Source organism: Pseudophryne corroboree, chromosome 3, assembly GCF_028390025.1.
Source record: "Pseudophryne corroboree isolate aPseCor3 chromosome 3, aPseCor3.hap2, whole genome shotgun sequence".
Lineage (NCBI taxonomy): Eukaryota > Metazoa > Chordata > Amphibia > Anura > Myobatrachidae > Pseudophryne > Pseudophryne corroboree.
Genome location: NC_086446.1, coordinates 484,508,209 through 484,532,974, shown reverse-complemented (window position 1 = coordinate 484,532,974; position 24,766 = coordinate 484,508,209). Strand labels below are relative to the sequence as shown.

At 46.1% G+C, this 24,766-nt stretch overlaps 1 protein-coding gene across 2 annotated transcripts in view; it reads right to left on the bottom strand.

Annotated features, from left to right (window-relative positions):
* The window catches only part of SUZ12 (SUZ12 polycomb repressive complex 2 subunit), a 296,912-nt gene that overhangs the window by 235,694 nt on the left and 36,452 nt on the right, over positions 1 to 24,766 (bottom strand). For both annotated transcript variants that reach the window (XM_063960868.1, XM_063960869.1), the window contains one exon: positions 18,608 to 18,672. In XM_063960868.1, the coding sequence (XP_063816938.1) occupies positions 18,608 to 18,672 (65 nt within the window). The remainder of the gene's footprint in view (positions 1 to 18,607; positions 18,673 to 24,766) is intronic.

The following is a 24,766-nucleotide window of genomic DNA, read 5'->3' as shown; positions in this document are numbered from 1 at the left end:
TGCCTCTGCGCATCACACATATATAGAAATGCATCCTTAAAATGCTCTATAGACAATAAAATCCTGTCCCTGTCAAGGGTATCAAAATTTTCAGTCAGGAAATCCGACCAAGCCCCCTCAGCGCTGCACATCCAGGCTGAGGCGATTGCTGGTCGTAGTATAACACCAGTATGTGTGTATATACTGTTATGATATTTTCCAGCTTCCTATCAGCTGGCTCCTTGAGGGCGGCCGTATCTGGAAACGGTAACGCCATGTTTTTTATAAGCGTGTGAGCGCCTTGTCCACCCTAAGGTGTGTTTTCCAACTCGCCCTTACTACTGGCGGGAAAAAGGGTATACCGCCCATAACTTTCTGTCGGAGGAACCCCACGTATCATCACACACTTCATTTAATTTATCTGATTCAGGCAAAACTACAAGTAGTTTATTCCCACCCTACAAAATACCCTTATTTGTGGTACTTGTGGTATCAGAAATACGTAACACCTCCTTCATTGCCCTTAACATGTAACTTGTGGCCCTAAAGGAAAAATACGTTTGTTTCTTCACCGTCGACACTGGGGTCAGTGTCCGTGTCAGTGTCTGTCGACCGACTGAGGTAAATGGGCGTTTTTACAAGCCCCTGACGGTGTCTGAGACGCCTGGACCGATACTAATTTGTCCGCCGGCTGTCTCATGTCGTCAACCGGCTTGCAGCGTGTTGACATTATCACGTAATTCCATAAGTAAGCCATCCATTCTGGTGTCGACTCCCTAGAGAGTGACATCACCATTACAGGCAATTTTCTCCGTCTCCTCACCAACATTTTCCTCATACATGTCGACACACACGTACCGACCTACAGCACACACATACAGGGAATGCTCTGATAGAGGACAGGACCCACTAGCCCTTTGGGGAGACAGAGGGAGAGTTTGCCAGCACACACCAAAAGCGCCATAATGTATATAACAACCCTAGAAGGTGTTGTTTCTATATATGGGCTCTTAATATATAATTATATCGCCAATTTATGCCCCCCTTCTCTTTAACCCTGTTTCTGTAGTGCAGGGGAGAGTGGGAGCCTTCCTCACCAGCGGAGCTGGTCAGGAAAATGGCGCTGAGTGCTGAGGAGAATAAGCTCCGCCCCTTTCACGGCGGGCTTTTCTCCCGGTTATTAGGAAAACTGGCCTGGGTTAAATACATACATATAGCCTTAATGGCTATATGTGATGTATTTATTTGCCTCTAAGGTAATCTATATTGCTGCCCAGGGCGCCCCCAGCAGCGCCCTGCACCCTCCGTGACCGAGATCAGTGAGCCGTGTAGCAACAATGGCGCACAGCTGCAGTGCTGTGCGCTACCTTCATGAAGACTGAGGAGTCTTCTGCCGCCTGTTTCCGGACCTCCGTTCTGCCGTTCTTCAGCGTCTGTAAGGGGGATCGGCGGCGCGGCTCCGGGACGAACCCCAGGCTGACCTGTGTTCCGACTCCCTCTGGAGCTCAGTGTCCAGTAGCCTAAGACTTCAATCCTCCTGCACGCAGGTGAGTTGCAAGTCTCTCCCCTAAGTCCCTCGTTGCAGTGATCCTGTCGCCAGCAGGAATCACTGATTAGAAACCTAAAAAAAAACTTTTCTAAACAGCTCTTTAAGAGAGCCACCTAGATTGCACCCTCTCGGACGGGCACAAAAACCTAACTGAGGCTTGGAGGAGGGTCATAGGGGGAGGAGCCAGTACACACCATGTGACCTAAAAGCTTTTTTAGATGTGCCCTGTCTCCTGCGGAGCCCGCTATTCCCCATGGTCCTGACGGAGTCCCCAGCATCCACTAGGACGTTAGAGAAAATCAGTTTCTTATCGGGGGAAACCACGCTTCTTTACACACTTCATTCATTCATCTGATGGGGGAACAAAACAGTGGCTGTTTTTTCTCCCCAAAAATAAAACCCCTTTTATGTGGTACTTGGGTTCATGTCAGAAAATGCGTAACACATTTTTCATTGCAGAGATCATGTAACGGATGTTCCTAGTGGATTGTGTATATGTCTCAACCTCGTCGACACTGGAGTCAGACTCCGTGTCGACATCTGTGTCTGCCATCTGAGGTAACGGGCGTTGTTTGAGCCCCTGATGGCCTTTGAGATGCCTGGGCAGACGCGGGCTGAGAAGCCGGCTGTCCCACAGCTGTTACGTCATCCAGCCTTTTATGTAAGGAGTTGACACTGTCGGTTAATACCTTCCACCTATCCATCCACTCTGGTGTAGGCCCCGCAGGGGGCGACATCCCATTTATCGGCCTCTGCTCCGCCCCCACGTAACCTTCCTCATCCAACATGTCGACACAGCCGTACCGACACACCGCACACACACAGGGAATGCTCTGACTGAGGACAGGACCCCACAAAGTCCTTTGGGGAGACCGAGAGAGAGTATGCCAGCACACACCAGAGCGCTATATAATGCAGGGATTAACACTATAACTGAGTGATTTTTCCCCAAATAGCTGCTTGTATACATATATTGCGCCTAAATTTAGTGCCCCCCCCTCTCTTTTTAACCCTTTGAGCCTGAAAACTACAGGGGAGAGCCTGGGGAGCTGTCTTCCAGCTGCACTGTGAAGAGAAAATGGCGCCAGTGTGCTGAGGGAGAAGCCCCGCCCCCTTTTCGGCTGACTTTCTCCCGCTTTTTCTGTGATACTGGCAGGGGTAATTTTACATCTATATAGCCTCTGGGACTATATATGATGTATATTTTGCCAGCCAAGGTGTTATTTATTGCCCTCAGGGCGCCCCCCCCCCCCCCAGCGCCCTGCACCCATCAGTGACCGAAGTGTGAGGTGTACATGAGGAGCAATGGCGCACAGCTGCAGTGCTGTGCGCTACCTTGGTGAAGACCGAAGTCTTCTGCCGCCGATTTTCCGGACCTTCTTCGTGCTTCTGGCTCTGTAAGGGGGACGGCGGCGCGGCTCCGGGAACGAACACCAAGGTCGGGTCCTGCGGTCGATCCCTCTGGAGCTAATGGTGTCCAGTAGCCTAAGAAGCCCAAACTACCACCTGTTAGGTAGGTTCGCTTCTTCTCCCCTTAGTCCCTCGCTGCAGTGAGTCTGTTGCCAGCAGATCTCACTGAAAATAAAAAACCTAAATATACTTTCTTTCTAGGTGCTCAGGAGAGCCCCTAGTGTGCATCCAGCTCAGCCGGGCACAGAAATCTAACTGAGGTCTGGAGGAGGGTCTTAGTGGGAGGAGCCAGTGCACACCAGGTAGTCCTAAAGCTTTCTTTAGTTGTGCCCAGTCTCCTGCGGAGCCGCTAATCCCCATGGTCCTTACGGAGTCCCAGCATCCACTTAGGACGTCAGAGAAACAATTATGCGCTCCAAATTACAAACGCAGCCACGTCTAGGATGTGAACCTGCTTCACCCTTTACAAATAGACAAAAACAATAGAGGACTAGCGCAAATGAAAACAGGGTATTCTCAGACTTTACGGTTTATAAACTTAAGGACTGTGAATACTAATAAAAGAACAATATTCACTCTCACAGTCTCAATAAAATGACGGAGTAATAACGCTCCTCTTTAAGGTCAGTTCTCTGCATCTTTGCCCAGCTGTATTCACACACTCCACTCCTGGTTCATACAGACATTAGGAGGTAAATTTACTAATGTGGGAGTTTTTTTTAGAACTGGTGATGTTGCCTATAGCAACCAATCAGATTCTATTATCTTCTAGAAGCAGCTTGATAAATGTTAAGTAGAATCTGATTGGTTGCTATAGGCAACATCACTAGTTCAAAAAAAACTCCCACCTTAGTAAATTTACCCCCAGGTGTTTCCTTTTTTTTCCCAGACCCTGAGTTCTGGAAACAGGAAACGCTACACCAACTCATGCAACCCCGAATGTCAACTCCCCAACTTTGTAGATTGTTCTTCCATGTTCATCTTCTTGGCTGGGGTTTCGTACTATTGAGCAGGTACAGTGTACTTGTATTGAACACTTTCAAAGGACCTCTTCACCCCGATAGCTCTTACTTGATGTTTCTGTTCACGCATCAATTCAGCTAGCACAGTACGGTCACACCTCTCCCTCTGTCACGTGTGCTGTGGGATAGTAAACAAATAGGGGGAACAACATCATCCGTTGATGTTGTTCCCCCTTGAAATAGCCACAAATACATCAGGCAGGTTCAGTATGATTTGCCGGCATTTCGGATCCCAGCGGTCATATTACCGATCCCAATGAATTAAATACCGACAGGAGTCAACATAGGCTATTCTTCCCTACATCCTAACACACCCTTCCCACAGCTTAACCATAACCTTCCCTCTTAGAGCCTAACCTGCCTCTGGTGGTGACTAAACTTAACTCTCCCTCCCCTGCAGCCTAACCCCAACATCTCCCATGACGCAGCATTACCCCGATTCCCCCCCAGTAGAGCTTAAACAGAAACTTCCCCCCCCAGTCCTAAACCCAACACGTGCTATTCTTACTATGGTCAGTATGTCAGACATCGGAATCCTGACGTCTGAATTCTGATGGGTGTCGGGGGTTTCCGGCATAGGTATACCGACTACCGGGATCCCGACAGCCGGCATATTAACCACATCCAATCAGACCATGGATAAATAGCAAAATGCCTGGTATTAAAAAAAAAAAAAAAAAAAAAAAAGATAGCTGGCCTGGTATTAAACAAGTTTGAATTTACATCATGATGACGCGCGGGTGCGTCACTTACCTGGGGAAGAGATCGCACCAAGATACACTATAGTAAGAAGGCAAGCAGGCAGAGGCAGGGTGATGCTCTGGGCAATGTTCTGCTGGGATACTTTGCATTCATGTTAACGTTACTTTGAAATGAACTACCTATATAAACATTGTTGCAGACCAAGTACACCCCTTCATGGTAACTGTATTCCCTGACTGCACTGGCGTCTATCTGCAGGATAATGCACACCGCAACACTAAAAATTTAGTAATGGTTTGAGGAACATGACAGAGTTTAACATGTTGACTTGGCCTCCAAATTCCCCAGATCTCAAACCAATCCAGCATCTGTGGGATATGCTGGAAAAATAAGTAAGAGCCTTGGAGGACCCACCTCGCAAGTTAAAGTATTTCAAGCAGGCATTTCCAACCTCGATCCTCAAGGCATACTAGCAATCCAAAGTTTAGTGATAGCCATGCTTGAGCGCTTGTGACTTAATTAGTACCTCAGTTATTTTGATTTAACCATGTGTGCTGAAGCCTGGATATCTCTAAAACCTGCACTGTTAGTGTGCCTTGAGGACCAAGGTTGGGAATGACCGACTAAAACGATCTACTGCTAATGTCTCAGCAGGCAGGTCAGAGCTGTTCTGGTAGGAAACAGGACTACACACACACACACACACACTAGTATTGTGGACCTGTTACTCGCCCATTCACTAGCTGTGGTGCCCAGCATGGCCAGTTTTTTTTATTTATTTTCCTCCTTCTCCCGCTTTCCCAGGTTTCTCTCAGGCTGCAGTGATTAGTGAAGAAAGAGGGGAGATCTTTACTTCCCTCCCCTACTGCAGAGTTGGGAGCAAGTAGCTGGATCTAACCCAAAGCCTAGCTCTGGAGGGCGATATCAGTGGTAGCTGGAGCAGTGAGCAAGGTGGGCATGTGTTGTAAGAATGGGACTGTAGTGCATGCCTCCAACAGATGTCCTAGCCCAGTGTTTCTCCTGTCAAAGTCAGAAAAATATCCCTATACACGCTGCCATATTTGCACCTCACGCTGGTCCGCGCTGCGCATGCGTGCGCTTTCCCGTGATAGCGCATGCCCGCTGATGCGTGCACCCGCTCGCATCGGTATGCGTATTTACGGTAAAGAGTATGTAGTCGTAGCGTGCGACCCAATCGTTACATATTTCCACAATTAATGTAGTTTGTAGACCATAGTCCCTTTGATAGAGTCTGAAAGTTTGGTTAATATGGAATGTCCCTGAACGGAGGAATCCCTCTTTGTATTGTGCTAAGGGTCTAACAGGAATCATACAGCAGTGTTTGGTACCCATCGGAAGAGTATTTAAATAGCAATATTCCGGTGTTGGTTTGGAGCGTATTAATCGCTCGTGCGGATAGTTATGGACATAAGAAGTTTATGTCCATTTCTATTATTTACTCATACTCAGGTATGCGGCGGGAAACCTAGTTTCCCACCCACCTGAGCTGTTTGAAATCGCCACAGCCCACCTGTATGAATCACCCTATGACCTTTTGTTATAGTGCGAAGCCGAATTCCTGCGTCCAATGGACAATGAGGTTGTAGGGACCATTAGATTGCATTGTGTGAGTAGCATAAAAGACGGGCCTGTGGCATCCAGCCTTCACTTCTCATCAAACGGTTCTCATTGCTGATAATCGGGAAGCTGGATGTCCAGAGGCGCATGCGATCATACCCTTTGTGCGTAAGTTTTTCTCCGTAATCATATTGTCTTACTGTGAGCCAATCTCTCTCTCTCTCCGTCTCTCTCTCTCTCTCTCTCTCTCTCTCCCTCCCTCCTCTTTCTCTCGTATTTCCCATTGACTAATATTGTATTGTATTAGATCAGCATAGTATTGTATTGTATTTCTTGTATAGTTATTCGGTTAGGAAGTCTCTGTTATATTGTAGTGTATCATTTGTACTGTGATTCTTTTGCAAGTATAATAGTTATAATACAGATAATAGGCTTTGGACCCTAAACCAGTATCCGTGTATTTCCTATAGTTTTAAGTGTTCACTTGAGCGTCGGTGACGCTCAAGCAGCTTTGTAGTTAGTCAGGTTACACAAGGTTGCACTTACACCCTGTATTCACATTAAGGTATTCTGTGTATTTCATTGATAAAAGGTTTAGACATAAAGGTATAGCGTTGTGAGCGTCTGCGCCGCTGGTGATCTCCTCGTGGTCTCGAGCGTCCGCTACGCCATAGCGAATCATTACTCTAGTCATCACCAATAACGTGCTGTCCTGTGATCGCTGGGCCGTGAGCGAACGTGACGCTTGAGCGTCTCGCCTACGACTAAGCGATCGTTACGCAACTAGCGTACCCTTACGGTACTTCTTAAGTAAACAGCGTACTGTGTTCTTAGACTTCATTAAGGGTTGTTTATACGACAAAGGAATTTAACATTGTCAATTGGGGGACTCGTCCTGTCCTTCTCATATCTGCACTAGGTAGATCAGCAGACATTATCCCCCAGCAAAGGGTGGGAGGTTGTCTCGCAGTGCTGACGGGATAAGCGTCTGCTTCACTTAGATAAAGAGTGCTGAAGGAATCCGGGAACCGGAAGTAAGAACAAAACGCTTGTGTCTTTTAAAACTGTTTATTTCTCTTCTGTCTTGCGTATACACGCACGCATACATATATATCTGCATTTCTTTTTCAATTTCGTAGATCACTATTCCTGTTTGCCAATTTTTATAGTTGATAGAAAGTACTAAAAGAGACTTGCTGTTATTTCATAGTTTAAGAATAGAGGTAATAGTTAAAAGTGTAGACAAACACACAGGTTTGCCTGGGAGATAAGGCAAAACCAGTGGGGTACGCGGTAGATGATCAGGGATCGTTTACATTGATAAAAGAAATTGTGTTACGGTGGATCTTTTGTTTTGCGTACACGTGTCTCTAACAAAGACTAGCGTACGCAATCCAAAGGCAGACGCACGCAGCGTACATTACGCAACGTAGCGTCCGGTTACGCCCACGTAGCTCAAGTTGTGAAAAGGCGATAAGTAACGCACAGCGGTAGATAACGCGACGCGGTAAATAACGCAAATCTATTTTTGGAAAATTTGAAATTTAGTTTAACAGATCCTGCTCCTAATTGGTAACACAGCTGGGCTAAAGAAAATTTCTGCGCAGAAATAGATATAGAAACGAAAGTGTACATGTGTTGAGTGAGTGTGTTTTTATTACATAAGTTTATATAACTTAGAGGTTGAACCAAAAAGAAATCGGGTAGGACATACGTGTAAGTGACATATACGGTGGCTAAGGAGGCATCCTTGGTTAAATAAAATATGAGCATTAGAGTATAGCGGACCAGTATACAAGACCAGGAGGTCAGACCAGGAGGTCGTACAGAACAAGACCAGGAGGTCATAAGGAGACAAAGAAGGTCCGCTATAAAGGTACAAGAAGCACAACCCCGGGGGTTGGTGCTAAAACCCATATATGCCATTGGAAGCTCTGGCTGAAGGAATTCGCAGCCGCAATTTTCGATTCCATTGATCTCTCAGTACATAACAGGTAGTGCTTATGTACTAAACGATTGTACCGCACGTAATTGTGTGCAGTAGTTAGTAATCTGACCTAATACCATTAGAGTAAAGTGGTCACAAACGCTATTTGTACATTCTGACGTGATTGGTGTATTTTTTTATTTTTAAAGGGAAGTTCGCTGGTCACTCAGGAACTATCTAACAACCCCACCTTTACTGGAAAGAGTAAGTGTCCTGCGGGTAACCCTCATATGTTCCAGTAAACAGAAGGTTTCTGGTAGGGCCCTGTATCGAGTACGCCAGCACCATATCGGTGTGATCAGGTCGTATTGGTCGAGGTGGGCGAGTGAGTGGGGTACTCGGTAAACCGCCACCGCCGGCCTATTTTGAATAATTTGGTTTGCTGTAAGGGTTCGCTGAAGACCGTGATATAAAGATCAAAGGAGTAGTAAGCAACACCTGCAGATTATGGGGGCCAATTGTTCAGGTAGGGGGCGATCAACCTCGGTTCGGGTTGATTCAGAGAACCGACCAGTCGGGTCGGCAAGATACATCATGTGTGAAAAATACGGAAGTCACACAGAGGTTTTATGTGATGAATGGGAGAGAATGACTGTACAAGACAGGGAGAAATTCCCAAGAATAGGTAGCTTCAGTCCAGAAGTGTTACAAAATTTAAGGAGGAGGATATGTCTCATAAAATCAACAAAGAGACGAATTCAGCATCATGATTATTTACAGTTGTGGCAACAGGAAGGTGAGATACAGAGAGGTTTGGCTCTGGCGGCGGGATCTGGGGCGGTCAGGAAACTGATAGCCACAGCCCCGCCACCACCATACATAGCAGGAGAGAAGTTGATTACGGAGAGAAACGCACTGGGTTGTAAAACACAAACACTTAGTAACCCTGTAAATGTTAATGATGTTAACCAAGTAACTCATGCAAGTATTAACCCGTGCAAGTTGTACCCTGTTTTGAACTTTCCTCAGGAGTGTGATCAAGAAGACGATCCAGCAACAATTTCAGCTCTCTCTCTAGCGGCCACCATAGCAGAGACCACAGTAGGCACAGCAACACCCACGAGATTAGCGAAAGCCCCTAGCGGAGGGATAGGTGAGGTCGTGTCAACGGGTAAGTACGGCACCATGCATTATACTGAAACAATTTCACCACAAGTTGTAGAATCTACACAGAATGAGGTTGTTAGAGTTAACCCTGTTAGAGTAATAGCAGTTCCCAATGGGAAAACAGATGTATCAGGAGCCACTCCCATAAGGAACATTGCCATGTACACTCCATTTTCCCGAATGGAATTAAGAACAATAGTGTCTGAATTTCCTGACCCCAGGAAAGACTTCGTTGCTAGCCAAAAATACATCAGGGATCTAGGTAACACTGTAGAACCCAACAACAAGGATTGGCAGATACTGCTAAGAGCTTGTTTACCTTCAAATGTCGACTCAGTTCAATTCTTAGCTGATTGTGGACTAGATAAAGATGTACCACTTTCAGATGTGTACAACAAAGATAACGTAAAAAGGATAAATTTACAGCTAAAGGAGTATTTCCCCGCCGTTGTTAAATGGAACAAAATATTCTCCATTAGACAAAAAGAGTCTGAAACGGCAACAGAATATTTTCATCGGGCACTATTAGAAATGGCAAAGTACACTGGAATAGAAGACATTAGGACCAACCCAAACCACCAAGAAGTAGCAGTATCTGTACTGATGGATGGTTTAAAGGAAACATTAAAGACTAGGGTTCAGACCACGCAACCATGTTGGCGAGGTCGGTCGGTGTCCACATTGAGAGAGGCTGCTATTGATCACGACAGAAACATCACTAGACACAGGGAGTCGCAAAGTGATAAGTTGATGTCAGTAAGTATACAGGCGCTGACCACAAGGCAGCCTGCGTATGTACCACCGAATCCTGTGGGTAAGTCAAGTGTAATAACATGTTTTTCTTGTAACAAACAGGGACACTATGCACGAGACTGTAGAACAAAGAGTGTACAAAGATCTTTTCAACCCCCTAGACAACGACACGACACACGACATTGGGAGCAGGGTCCACAGAGGCGGAGTTTTGAGCCACATACAGTGGAAACAAAAAGATACCCCCCGAACAGAGATTGGCATGCCTCTGGTAGTTCCCAGCTAACTCCCCCACAAGTAGTTGCTGCCAACGGGATTCAGGGAGGTCAGCATACCCAATAGGGGTGTGGCCATACCTGTAATCTGCAGCCAGTGAAATTGATTGCCAGTCTTGGAAGTGAACCAGAGATTGCAATCAATGTAGCTGGTAAAACCTTAAACTTTCTTGTAGACACAGGGGCGGCCAAGTCAGTGATAAATTCGACAGTGGGCATGAGAACCACTGGTAGGACAGTTCCAGCCATGGGAGTAACAGGAGTAGTCCAGCACTACCCTGTTAGCAAACCAGCCGAGATTACAATAGGGCCTTTGCATACCAAGCATTCATTTTTGCTAGCTGCATCGGCACCAACCAATCTCCTGGGAAGAGACTTACTATGTAAAATGGGTTGCGTCATTTATTGTACTCCTGAAGGTGTATTCTTGGACATTCCTGAGAATCACGCTCAGGAAGTACGAGACATGTTAGACTCCCCATCAAAATTAATGTCACATCCCATTATGACAAATAGGAATCCATCCCAAATAGAAGAGATGACATCTCAGATACCAGAGTCACTTTGGACAAAAGATGGACAGGACACTGGATTAATGGCAAACGTAGCTCCAGTAGTTGTACAAGTAAAAGATGGTAGGATAGCTCCAAAAATCCCACAGTATCCTCTGAAGCCAGAGGTGGAGTTAGGAGTTTTCCTAGTAATAGAGCGCTTGCTACAACAGGGCATTCTAGTAAGAACGTCCAGCACAGCAAATAGTCCCATCTTCCCTGTTAAGTTAGTGCAGGATCTAAGGGGGATTAACAAAATAGTTGAGAGTCAGTTCCCCGTAGTGCCAAATCCAGCTGTCATCCTAATGCAAATTCCCCCCACTGCCAAATTTTTCACTGTTATTGACCTCTGCTCCGCATTCTTTTCGGTACCTCTGCACCCTGACAGCCAATATTTGTTTGCATTCACATACAGAGGAGTCCAATACACGTGGACTCGGTTACCCCAAGGTTTCATAGACAGTCCAAGTATATTTTCTCAGGCTTTGCATGATTGTTTACAGTCTTTCCAACCGGAGGGTGGATCAGTATTGATACAGTATGTAGATGATTTACTACTGTGTTCAGATTCGCTGGAAGCTTCCCTGAAGGATACGAAACAGCTCCTGTTTCATCTTTCAGACACAGGACATAAGGTTTCCAAAGACAAGTTGCAATTATGCCAACCTAAGGTAAAATATTTGGGGCACTGTCTAACACAAGGACTGAGACACCTGACCGCTGATAGAATCCAAGCCATTAGAGACAAGACACTGCCACAAACCCAGCAACAGATCAGGACGTTTTTAGGAATGTGTGGGTATTGCCGTAATTGGATCCCAGGGTTTTCCATATTGGCGTTACCTTTGCAGGAAATGGTCTCCTCAAACAAACCTGATAGGATCTCGCATACAGACGAATCCGAAACAGCATTTGAGAGACTCAAACAGTGCCTAACGCAGGCACCAGCACTAGGTATGCCAGACTATGAGAAACCCTTTGAACTATACGGAACAGAAAGTGCTGGTTGCGCAGCAGGGGTACTAACCCAAAAACACGGTGATGCCAGCAGGCCAGTTGCATACTACAGCGCTCAGCTAGACACGGTAGCGCGATCCCTCCCCACATGCTTGCGTAGCGTTGCGGCGATAGCATTGCTAGTGACAAAAAGCGAAGATGTCGTGCTAGGCCACAACCTCACAATCCATACACCACATGCAGTATCTGCCTTATTGAATTCTGCCCAAACCAGACACGTCTCATCAGCAAGGTTTACAAGATGGGAATTGGCATTAATGGCCCCAGTAAACATCACCATAAGGAGATGCAGCGCATTAAATCCTGCAACATTTCTCCCAGGTGTGCCTTGTCAGACACAAAGGGTGGAAGGTGAGAGTGATGGGGAAGGAGGATTTAATACAAAGGAAGATGCACATGATTGTATGGAATATTTGACCCAAAATTTTACCGCAAGGCCTGACATCAGTGACAATCCACTGGAAGATGCAGAACTCACGTTCTACACTGACGGTAGTTGTCATAGACAGTCAGACTCGGGAGACTTGTGTACTGGATACGCAGTCGTAGATGACCAAGACACCATAGAAGCGGAACCGCTAGGTCCACCTCACTCAGCCCAGGTTGCTGAACTGGTCGCCCTAACCAGAGCATGTGAATTGGCTAAGGGTAAGTCAGCCAATATCTACACCGATTCTAGATACGCCTTCGGGGTAGTACATGATTTCGGAGCCCTATGGCGCCTCAGAAATTTCATGACGGCAGCTGGTACACCGATAGCGCATGCAGCTTATATAAAAAGGCTTCTAACAGCGATACAGGAACCCGACAGAGTGGCTGTTATCAAATGTAAAGCACATACATATAGTCAAGACCCAGTGTCACTTGGTAACAGCCGAGCAGACGAAGCAGCTAAGCTTGCAGCTGCTACCCCCATACAGACAGACACCACACAACTGATGGTATTTAATACCATCAACACACAGAAGTTGTGTGAGATGCAGAATTTGTGTTCCACACAGGAAAGAGCAGTCTGGAAGGCAAAGGGATATGGCCAGGAGTCCTCAGGGCTCTGGACGGATGGACATGGGAAACCAGTGGCCCCCAGAGCATATCTTCCATGTCTGGCTGAAGCAGCTCATGGGTTGACTCATCTAGGCAAGGAGGGAATGTGCAAATTGGTAAGAGCATACTGGTGCGCCCCAGGATTCTCCTCTCATGCGGGTAAAAGAGCAATGTCATGCCTTACCTGTCTGAGAAAGAATATTGGAAAAGCAATACCTACAGAACCATCCCATATCCCACCTGCCGGTGGCCCTTTCCAGGTAATACAAATTGACTTCATTCAATTACCCCCATGTCGAAATTTGAAATATGTACTTGTTTGTATAGATGTTTTCTCGAATTGGGTCGAAGCATTTCCAGCAGCTACAAATACCGCTATGTTTACAGCTAAGAAAATTGTGCAGGAATTTGTATGTAGATATGGTATCCCTAGAATCATTGAAAGTGATAGGGGTACCCATTTTACCGGTGATGTCTTTCAAGGATTGTGTAAATTAATGGGTATTGATAGCAAGCTGCACACTCCGTACCGTCCACAGGCGAGTGCGAAGGTCGAAAGAGTGAACAGCACTATTAAAAATAAATTGAGTAAAGTAATGGCAGAGACAGGATTGACGTGGCCAGAAGCTTTACCCATTGTTTTGTATAGCATCAGAACCACTCCCAGGTCCCCTCTTAACCTGTCCCCTTTTGAAACTCTGTTTGGTCGACAACCGCATGTCATGATTAACCCTCAGGATGATTTGAAATGTAACAATGAAGTAACTGTAAAATACTTGATTAACATGAGTAAGCAGTTGAGGAATCAAAATGATAATCTGAAGTTGGTGATTCCTGATTTACCAGATAGTAATTGTCATGACATTGAACCTGGGGATTATGTAATGATACGAAATTTTCTACGCTCAGGTTGTCTTATTGATAGATGGGAAGGACCATACCAGGTCTTATTGACTAGCACCACAGCATTGAAGGTTGCTGAGAGAGAGACTTGGGTCCATTCATCCCACTGCAAAAAGGTTGCTGATCCAGAGAGGTCCCGTGATAAGGAACAGACGGTAGAGGTTGTATCACTGGAGTGTCTGTTCCAGGAGGACTGAGGCGGCACCTGAGCCTTGAAGACCGAAAGCAGTTGTTGACTCCCTTCCCCCTTTTATTGTTTTTCTCCACTTCCCATCCCCTCTCCCTTAAAATTTCTTTTTCCCCCTTCTCATTCTTCTCTATTTCCTCCTCAAAGATGGACTTGCCCCAAGAGACTGTGATCCGGATTTTGATGTTAACCATGATGTTGACCAGAGCAGTCTGTTCCGGCGAGAGTACCATAGAGGTCGAGAGAGGTTCTGGAATGGGTTCCGATTATGATGATGGAGGCGTAGTTTTCCAAGATCAACCAAACCAACAAGCAAAGGCGAGTATCAGAAAACGATCCGATAGAAGAAATTGTGATGGATTGTTAGCTGAAGAAAACTGTATCTGTAGGCTCTGTGACAATTTGATTGAGGATGGGTGCATAAAGAAATGCCAATCCAGTTTTAATATCCATATGGACCGGCATCCATTGAGTGACTATCACTCCTTAGTGGGTAACGTATTAAACCAAACAGATTGTTGGGTATGCTCTCAAGTACCTCAGGGTCATAGCAAATCAGGGCTAGTACCATTTCCTTTAACGTTAGGGGAGGTACTTGAGCTAAGTGGTGGGAGACCGGTGGACCGGAGGTTTAACATCTCCAGCCCTCCTAGTTTGAAGCTCCACCAATACCATGTGGATAGGTCCCTCTTATGTTTTAACATCTCCAATCCCCGTAAGCCGGGAAATTGGGAAGTGTCATGGAGCAACCTTACCATGACCTTTTCACACAGAGCAGATAGAATGCCTACAGATACAGAGCTTGTACGCCACATAGCCAGTAGAGGAAAATCTTTCCGGTATAGATACACCCTAGGAAATAGAATTACTAGAGTTGGAGAAGTATCACCAGGATACTGTGCACATATCGTACAGTCTGATACGTGCATTAAGCAGATGGAAGAATTAGGGTCAGGAGATTTCACCTGGAAGGTTTGTAATATGGTAATGTCCTTCTCCGTCCCATATGTTCTCCCCGATGATGCATATTTCATATGCGGGAGAAAGGCGTACAAGTGGCTTGCCCCAAACTCTGAAGGATTGTGTTATATTGGAAAGGTATTGCCTGAAGTGATGACTGTTACACATGACAAAATGAAGGACATACACCGTGGTGCCCAAGCTCCTTATACTCACACTCATTACGAGCACCGAGTTAAAAGACAACTGTCAGAAAGGTTAGAGCATCCGGCCTCTGATCTTATCCATGAATCCACCGGGATTCAGGTTCTGGTAGCGTTAGATTTCACTCGCACCGCTCGGGGAGTGATGAATTATAGATACATTTCCGCACTCGCCAATTTGTTAGATAATATCACTGAAATGTATGATGACACGTTCAGATACACTGGAAGAGAACTTCAAGCTTATAAAACAGAACTAGTTCAGCATAGGATGGTTCTTAATTATCTTACAGCAGTAACAGGCGGATATTGTGTTACATTGGCAACACAGTACGGCATAAAGTGTTGCACGTATATCACAAATAGCACCGAGGATCCGGTAGAGGTCATAGACCAAAAGATGGACGATATTCTCCAATTGAAGTGGGAATTTCGTCGAAAACACAATCTCACCCTTGCTGCTGTAGGTAATGAGCTGACTGGTTGGGTGTCATGGTTGAACCCGCGAAATTGGTTCTCCGGTTTAGGAGACTGGGCTCAAGGAGTCATAATGGATGTTGGAAAGTTTCTCCTATGTATTTTAGGTGTTGTTATATCTATTGGATTGATATTTAGATGCGGGCAGGCTTTAATGAGGTGCAAACAAAGTACAAAAGTGATGAGCTTGAGGAGTGAGGAAACTGTAATTAACCTGGATTTGATTTATGACCCAATGATAGAAACCAGGATGTGATGAAAAATGCGATTATACGGTCCGTTTCTTTCACCTGTTTTTCTGCTTTTCCCCAAGATACAAAGACCCCCTTGGACGAGGAAGTTGACGAGACGCTATACAGACAACAGACAAGCACCAAAGATGAAGTTTTGACTACCTATGATATGGACACTTGATGAACTTTGCCATGGATCCCCAGTTTCCCTAGTATTTTTAAACTCACGCTAGCCCAACATTTTTTGTAAATCTGATGGCACTGACAAAGCTATTTGCTCATGCCCAAGGAGCAATACAGCGCAAAGAAGACGACTCTCAACAGATACCGAACAAAACTTCAACGACAGATGTACATTTACCTGACATAGAATATCATTGCATTTTCCATAAGTGTTCTTCATCCTCATCTCTACAACCCTCAGGTAATAACACACATAGTATAGGGAATACAGGCACAGATATCAGCAATCACATATTCCCCCATTCATGTATCATCAACTAAAATGTGCTCCCCATTTTGTTCAAAAGCCGAAAAGAGCTCGGTAAAGTTTGACAGCCCATCCACAGACCTGTACCACGGGATAAGAAGGAATTCAAATGTATACTTCGCAATACCTCGAAGCTTGATTTACCACACGTACGGCACGATGATACATGACCCTCCAAACATGGACTCATACACACATGCTTCTGCTTTCTCACTAGGTCATACCCTCTTCACACCTACTCCTCTCTTCTTCCTTACCCAACCATGGAAATGAATTAACCCCTGACTTATATTTTTCTCCTTTTTTTGTTTTGAAGGTGGCAGTTATTATTGACTGCCAAAGGGTGGACTGTCAAAGTCAGAAAAATATCCCTATACACGCTGCCATATTTGCACCTCACGCTGGTCCGCGCTGCGCATGCGTGCGCTTTCCCGTGATAGCGCATGCCCGCTGATGCGTGCACCTGCTCGCATCGGTATGCGTATTTACGGTAAAGAGTATGTAGTCGTAGCGTGCGACCCAATCGTTACATATTTCCACAATTAATGTAGTTTGTAGACCATAGTCCCTTTGATAGAGTCTGAAAGTTTGGTTAATATGGAATGTCCCTGAACGGAGGAATCCCTCTTTGTATTGTGCTAAGGGTCTAACAGGAATCATACAGCAGTGTTTGGTACCCATCGGAAGAGTATTTAAATAGCAATATTCCGGTGTTGGTTTGGAGCGTATTAATCGCTCGTGCGGATAGTTATGGACATAAGAAGTTTATGTCCATTTCTATTATTTACTCATACTCAGGTATGCGGCGGGAAACCTAGTTTCCCACCCACCTGAGCTGTTTGAAATCGCCACAGCCCACCTGTATGAATCACCCTATGACCTTTTGTTATAGTGCGAAGCCGAATTCCTGCGTCCAATGGACAATGAGGTTGTAGGGACCATTAGATTGCATTGTGTGAGTAGCATAAAAGACGGGCCTGTGGCATCCAGCCTTCACTTCTCATCAAACGGTTCTCATTGCTGATAATCGGGAAGCTGGATGTCCAGAGGCGCATGCGATCATACCCTTTGTGCGTAAGTTTTTCTCCGTAATCATATTGTCTTACTGTGAGCCAATCTCTCTCTCTCTCCGTCTCTCTCTCTCTCTCTCTCTCCCTTCTCTTTCTCTCGTATTTCCCATTGACTAATATTGTATTGTATTAGATCAGCATAGTATTGTATTGTATTTCTTGTATAGTTATTCGGTTAGGAAGTCTCTGTTATATTGTAGTGTATCATTTGTACTGTGATTCTTTTGCAAGTATAATAGTTATAATACAGATAATAGGCTTTGGACCCTAAACCAGTATCCGTGTATTTCCTATAGTTTTAAGTGTTCACTTGAGCGTCGGTGACGCTCAAGCAGCTTTGTAGTTAGTCAGGTTACACAAGGTTGCACTTACACCCTGTATTCACATTAAGGTATTCTGTGTATTTCATTGATAAAAGGTTTAGACATAAAAGGTATAGCGTTGTGAGCGTCTGCGCCGCTGGTGATCTCCTCGTGGTCTCGAGCGTCCGCTACGCCATAGCGAATCATTACTCTAGTCATCACCAATAACGTGCTGTCCTGTGATCGCTGGGCCGTGAGCGAACGTGACGCTTGAGCGTCTCGCCTACGACTAAGCGATCGTTACGCAACTAGCGTACCCTTACGGTACTTCTTAAGTAAACAGCGTACTGTGTTCTTAGACTTCATTAAGGGTTGTTTATACGACAAAGGAATTTAACATTGCCACTCCAACCTGGTCTTCATAGAACCCTAAAAGTGCATTTTCCAGATATTCTAGGTGGAGCACAGATGTGTTAACTGACTAACATAAAAGATCTACAGGTGGTACTAATTATTAGAGGACACCTTGAAAACATGCACTGTTAGGGTTCCATGTGGATAAAATGTTGAAAAACACTATCCTAGATGGACAGGACACATTGTAAAATGATATAGTAGAAATGTAATGCACTGGGCAACAATTAAACTAGTGAAAGAACCAGTCTATGAGAGATGGCCTGTCTAGCAGAATTTAAAAATAATGTTTAATCAGTATAAACAGACACAAATACATGCAACACTACACCAGTGTTCATCTTGAAAATCCCCATGTACAAAATCACATCCAGACATTGTACCAGTAAATTACCTTCTGACATTTGATCGAGAGTTGCGATGTGACATGTACGTGAGCGTCCGATGCAAAAATATTGGCTGCAAAAAAGAAGAAGACCTTAAGATGAAGTCTCGCTCATTTTCATTTAAGAAGTTTTACAGACATTTATACATACCACTAAATGCTGACATTTACACCTGCTACTAGGCCCTTCAATAATAATAGCCATAATCAAGAGTATGTTAAGGGTGGTGAACCTTTACTTAATATAAGAGCAATGGATGCTGGCAGCATAGCAGTTACAATGAACAATGGGCCTAATTTAGACCTGATCGCTGCTGTCCGTTTTCACGGTCCCGTGGGATCGGCATCACAAGCAAAAATAGACTGTGCAGGCAAGTCAATCTTGTGTAAAAGATAGTCAAAATTGTCACTTAACCAAAATCGGTATCGCAAGCAGAGTCATCTGTGCTTGCGATACCGATCACAGTCCATGCCGCATAGTGAGAGTCTCACCGTGTGTATGGACCGTTAGGCCCAATGTATGGCTTTTTGCTGTGTGCAGTTATCAGTTTTGAGGCAACTTATCCCTATAGCATCTCAATATAGGCAAAGGCCATTTTCATATGGATTTTGAGCATAATTATGTGACTGCGCTCACTAAATGTTCAATTAGTGCATCAGAAAAAATAAGAATTTACTTACCGATAATTCTATTTCTCATAGTCCGTAGTGGATGCTGGGGACTCCGTAAGGACCATGGGGAATAGCGGCTCCGCAGGAGACTGGGCACATCTAAAGAAAGCTTTAGGACTAACTGGTGTGCACTGGCTCCTCCCCCTATGACCCTCCTCCAAGCCTCAGTTAGGATACTGTGCCCGGACGAGCGTACACAATAAGGAAGGATTTTGAATCCCGGGTAAGACTCATACCAGCCACACCGTATAACTTGTGATCTGAACCTAGTTAACAGTATGATAACAGAGGAGCCTCTGAAAAGATGGCTCCCAACAATAATAACCCGATTTTTGTAACTATGTACAAGTATTGCAGACAATCCGCACTTGGGATGGGCGCCCAGCATCCACTACGTACTATGAGAAATAGAATTATCGGTAAGTAAATTCTTATTTTCTCTAACGTCCTAAGTGGATGCTGGGAACTCCGTAAGGACCATGGGGATTATACCAAAGCTCCCAAACGGGCGGGAGAGTGCGGATGACTCTGCAGCACCGAATGAGAGAACTCAAGGTCCTCCTCAGCCAGGGTATCAAATTTGTAGAATTTAGCAAACGTGTTTGCCCCTGACCAAGTAACTGCTCGGCAAAGTTGTAAAGCCGAGACCCCTCGGGCAGCCGCCCAAGATGAGCCCACTTTCCTTGTGAAACGGGCTTTTACAGATTTTAGCTGTGGCAGGCCTGCCACAGAATGTGCAAGCTGAATTGTACTACAAATCCAACGAGCAATAGTCTGCTTAGAAGCAGGAGCACCCAGCTTGTTGGGTGCATACAGGATAAACAGCGAGTCAGATTTCCTGACTCCAGCCGTCCTGGAATATTTTCAGGGCCCTGACAACATCCAGCAACTTGGATTCCTCCAAGTCCCTAGTAGCCGCAGGCACCACAATAGGTTGGTTCAGGTGAAAACGCTGGAACCACCTTAGGGAGAAACTGAGGACGAGTCCTCAATTCCGCCCTGTCCGAATGGAAAATCAGATAAGGGCTTTTACAGGATAAAGCCGCCAATTCTGACACGCGCCTGGCCCAGGCCAGGGCCAACAGCATGACCACTTTCCATGTGAGATATTTTAACTCCACAGATTTAAGTGGTTCAAACCAATGTGACTTTTGGAACCCAAACTACATTGAGATCCCAAATTGCCACTGGAGGCACAAAAGGAGGCTGTATATGCAGTACCCCTTTTACAAACGTCTAAACTTCAGGGACTGAAGCTAGTTCTTTTTTGGAAGAAAATTGACAGGGCCGAAATCTGAACCTTAATGGACCCCAATTTCAGGCCCATAGACACTCCTGTTTGCAGGAAATGTAGGAATCGACCCAGTTGAATTTCCTCCGTCGGGCCTTACTGGCCTCGCACTACGCAACATATTTTCGCCAATTGCGGTGATAATGTTTTTGCGGTTACATCCTTCCTGGCTTTAGATCAGGATATGGATGACTTCATCCGGAATGCCTTTTTTCCTTCAGGATCCGGTGTTCAACCGGCATGCCGTCAAACGCAGCCGCGGTAAGTCTTGGAACAGACAGGGTCCTTGCTGGAGCAGGTCCCTTCTTAGAGGTAGAGACCACGGATCCTCCGTGAGCATCTCTTGAAGTTCCGGTTACCAAGTCCTTCTTGGCCAATCCGGAGCCACGAATATAGTGCTTTCTCCTCTCCATCTTATCAATCTCAGTACCTTGGGTATGAGAGGCAGAGGAGGGAACACATACACTGACTGGTACACCCACGGTGTTACCAGAGCGTCTACAACTATTGCCTGAGGGTCTCTTGACCTGGCGCAATACCTGTCGAGTTTTTTAATCATGTGGACGACTTCTGGGTGAAGTCCCCACTCTCCCGGGTGGAGGTCGTGCTGAGGAAGTCTGCTTCCCAGTTGTCCACGCCCGGAATGAATACTGTTGACAGTGCTATCACATGATTTTCCGCCCAGCGAAGAATCCCTGCAGCTTCTGCCATTGCCCTCCTGCTTCTTGTGCCACCCTGTCTGTTTACGTGGGTGACTGCCATGATGTTGTCCGACTGGATCAACACCGGCTGACCTTGAAGCTGAGGTCTTGCTAAGCTTAGAGCATTGTAAATGGCCCTTATCTTCAGGATATTTATGTGAAGTGATGTATCCAGGCTTGACCCTAAACCCTGGATATTCCTTCCCTGTGTGACTGCTCCCCAGCCTCGCAGGCTGGCATCCGTGGTCACCAGGACCCAGTCCTGAATGCCGAATCAGCGGCCCTCTAGAAGATGAGCACTCTGCAACCACCACAGGATGGATACCCTTGTCCTTGGTGACAGGGTTATCCGCTGATGCATCTGAAAATGCGACCCGGACCATTTGTCCAGTAGGTTCCACTGGAAAGTTCTTGCGTGGAATCTAGCGAATGGGATTGCTTCGTAGGAAGCCACCATTTTTACCCCGAACCCTTGTGCATTGATGCACTGAGCCTTGGTTCGGTTTTAGGAGGTTCCTGACTAGCTCGGATAACTCCCTGGCTTTCTCTTCTGGGAGAAACACCTTTTTTTTTGGACTGTGTCCAGGAACATCCCTAGGAAACAGAAGACAAGTCGTCGGAACCAGCTGCGATTTTGGAATATTGAGAATCCAATCGTGCTGCCGCAACACTACCTGAGATAGTGCTACACCGACTTCCAACTGTTCCCTGGATCTTACCCTTATCAGGGAATCGTCCAAGTAAGGGATAACTAAAATTTCCTTCCTTCGAAGGGATATCATTTCGGCCATTACCTTGGTAAAGACCCGGGGTGCCGTGGACCATCCCTACGGCAGCGTCTGAACTGATAGTGACAGTTCTGTACCATAACCTGAGGTACCCTTGGTGAGAAGGGTCAATTTTGACATGAAGGTAAGCATCCTTGATGTCCCGAGACATCATGTAGTCCCCTTCTTCCAGGTTCGCAATCACTGCTCTGAGTGACTCAATCTTGAATTTGAACCTCTGTATGTAAGTGTTCAAAGATTTTAGATTTAGAATCGGTCTCATCGAGCCGTCTGGCTTCGGTACCACAATAGTGTGGAATAATACCCCGTTCCCTGTTGCAGGAGGGGTACCTTGATTATCACCTGCTGGGAATACAGCTTGTGAATGGCTTCCAAAACTGCCTCCCTGTCAGAGGGATACGTCGGTGAAGCCGACTTTTGGAAACGGCGAGGGGGAGACGTCTCGAATTCCAATATGTACCCTTGAGATATTACCTGAAGGATCCAGGGGTCTACTTGCGAGTGAGCCCACAGCGCACTGAAATTCATTGAGAACGGGCCCCCACCGTGCCTGAGCTTGTAAGGCCCTAGCGTCATACTGAGGGCTTGGCAGAGGCGGGAAAGGGTTTCTGTTCCTGGGAACTGGCTAATCTCTTCAGCCTTTTTCCTCTCCCTCTGTCACGAGCAGAAAAGAGGAACCTTTTGTCCGCTTGCCAACAAAGGACTGCGCCTGATAATACGGCGTCTTATTTTGAGAGGCGACCTGGGGTACAAACGTGGATTTCCCAGTTGTTGCCGTGGCCACCAGGTCTAAAAGACCGACCCCAAATGTCCCTTTTCAAAGGCAATACTTCCAAATGCTGTTTGGAATCCGCATCACCTGACCATTTTACTGGTAGAATTGGACAACGCACTTATAATTGATGCCAGTCGGCAAATATTCCGCTGTGCATCATGCATATATAGAAATGCATCTTTTAAATGCTCTATAGGCAATAATATACTATCCTTATCTAGGATATCAATATTTCCAGTCAGGGAATCCGACCATGCCAACCCAGCACTGCACCTCCAGGCTGAGGCGATTGCTGGTCGCAGTATAACACCAGTATGTGTGTAAATACCTTTTTGGATACCCTCCTGCTTCCTATCAGCAGGATCCTTAAGGGCGGCCATCTCATGAGAGGGTAGAGCCCTTGTTCTTACAAGCGTGTGAGCGCCTTATCCCCCCTAGGGGGTGTTTCCCAACGCACCCTAACCTCTGGCGGGAAAGGGTATGCAGCCAATACTTTTATTATTATCGGGGGGAAACCCACGCATCATCACACACCTCATTTTATTTCTCAGAGTTAGGAAAACTACAGGTAGTTTTTCCCTCACCGAACATAATACCCCTTTTTGGTGGTACTCGTATTATCAGAAATGTATAAAAACATTTGCCATTGTCTCAATCATGTAACGTGTGGCCCTACTGGAAATCACGGTTGTCTCTTCACCGTCGACACAGGAGTCAGTATCCGTGTCGGCGTCTGTATCTGCCATCTGAGGTAACGGCCGCTTTAGAGCCCCTGACGGCCTATGAGACGTCTGGACAGGCACAAGCTGAGTAGCCGGCTGTCTCATGTCAACCACTGTTTTTTTTATATAGAGCTGACACTGTCACGTAATTTTCAACAGTACATCCACTCAGGTGTCGACCCCCTAGGGGGTGACATCACTGTTACAGACACTCTGCTCCGTCTCCACATCATTTTTCTCCTCATACATGTCGACACAAACGTACCGACACACAGCACACACACAGGGAATGCTCTGATAGAGGACAGGACCCCACTAGCCCTTTGGGGAGACAGAGGGAGAGTATGCCAGCACACACCAGAGCGCTATATATATATATATATACAGGGATAACCTTATATAAGTGTTTTTCCCCTCATAGCTGCTGTATGTTTTAATACTGCGCCTAAATAGTGCCCCCCTCTCTTTTTTTAACCCTTTCTGTAGTGCAGGGAAGAGTCAGGGAGCTTCCCTCCAACTGAGCTGTGAGGGAAAATGGCGCCAGTGTGCTGAGGAGATAAGGCCGCCGAAAAGGGGGCGGAGCCTATCTCCCGGTGTTTTTTTTTTATATTCTGGCAGGGGTTAAATGCATCCATATAGCCCAGGAGCTATATGCGATGCATTTTTTTTGCCATGTAAGGTATTTCTGTCATGTTTCATTGCGTCTCAGGGCGCCCCCCCCAGCGCCCTGCACCCTCAGTGACCGGAGTGTGAAGTGTGCTGAGAGCAATGGCGCACAGCTGCAGTGCTGTGCGCTACCTTATTTGAAGACAGGAACGTCTTCTGCCGCCGCTTTCTCCGGACCTCTTCGCTCTTCTGGCTCTGTAAGGGGGCCGGCGGCGCGGCTCCGGGACCCATCCAGGCTGAACCTGTGATCGTCCCTCTGGAGCTAATGTCCAGTAGCCAAGAAGCCCAATCCACTCTGCACGCAGGTGAGTTCGCTTCTTCTCCCCTTAGTCCCTCGATGCAGTGAGCCTGTTGCCAGCAGGTCTCACTGAAAATAACAAACCTAAACTAAAACTTTCACTAAGAAGCTCAGGAGAGCCCCTAGTGTGCACCCTTCTCGTCGGGCACAGAAATCTAACTGAGGCTTGGAGGAGGGTCATAGGGGGAGGAGCCAGTGCACACCAGTTAGTCCTAAAGCTTTCTTTAGATGTGCCCAGTCTCCTGCGGAGCCGCT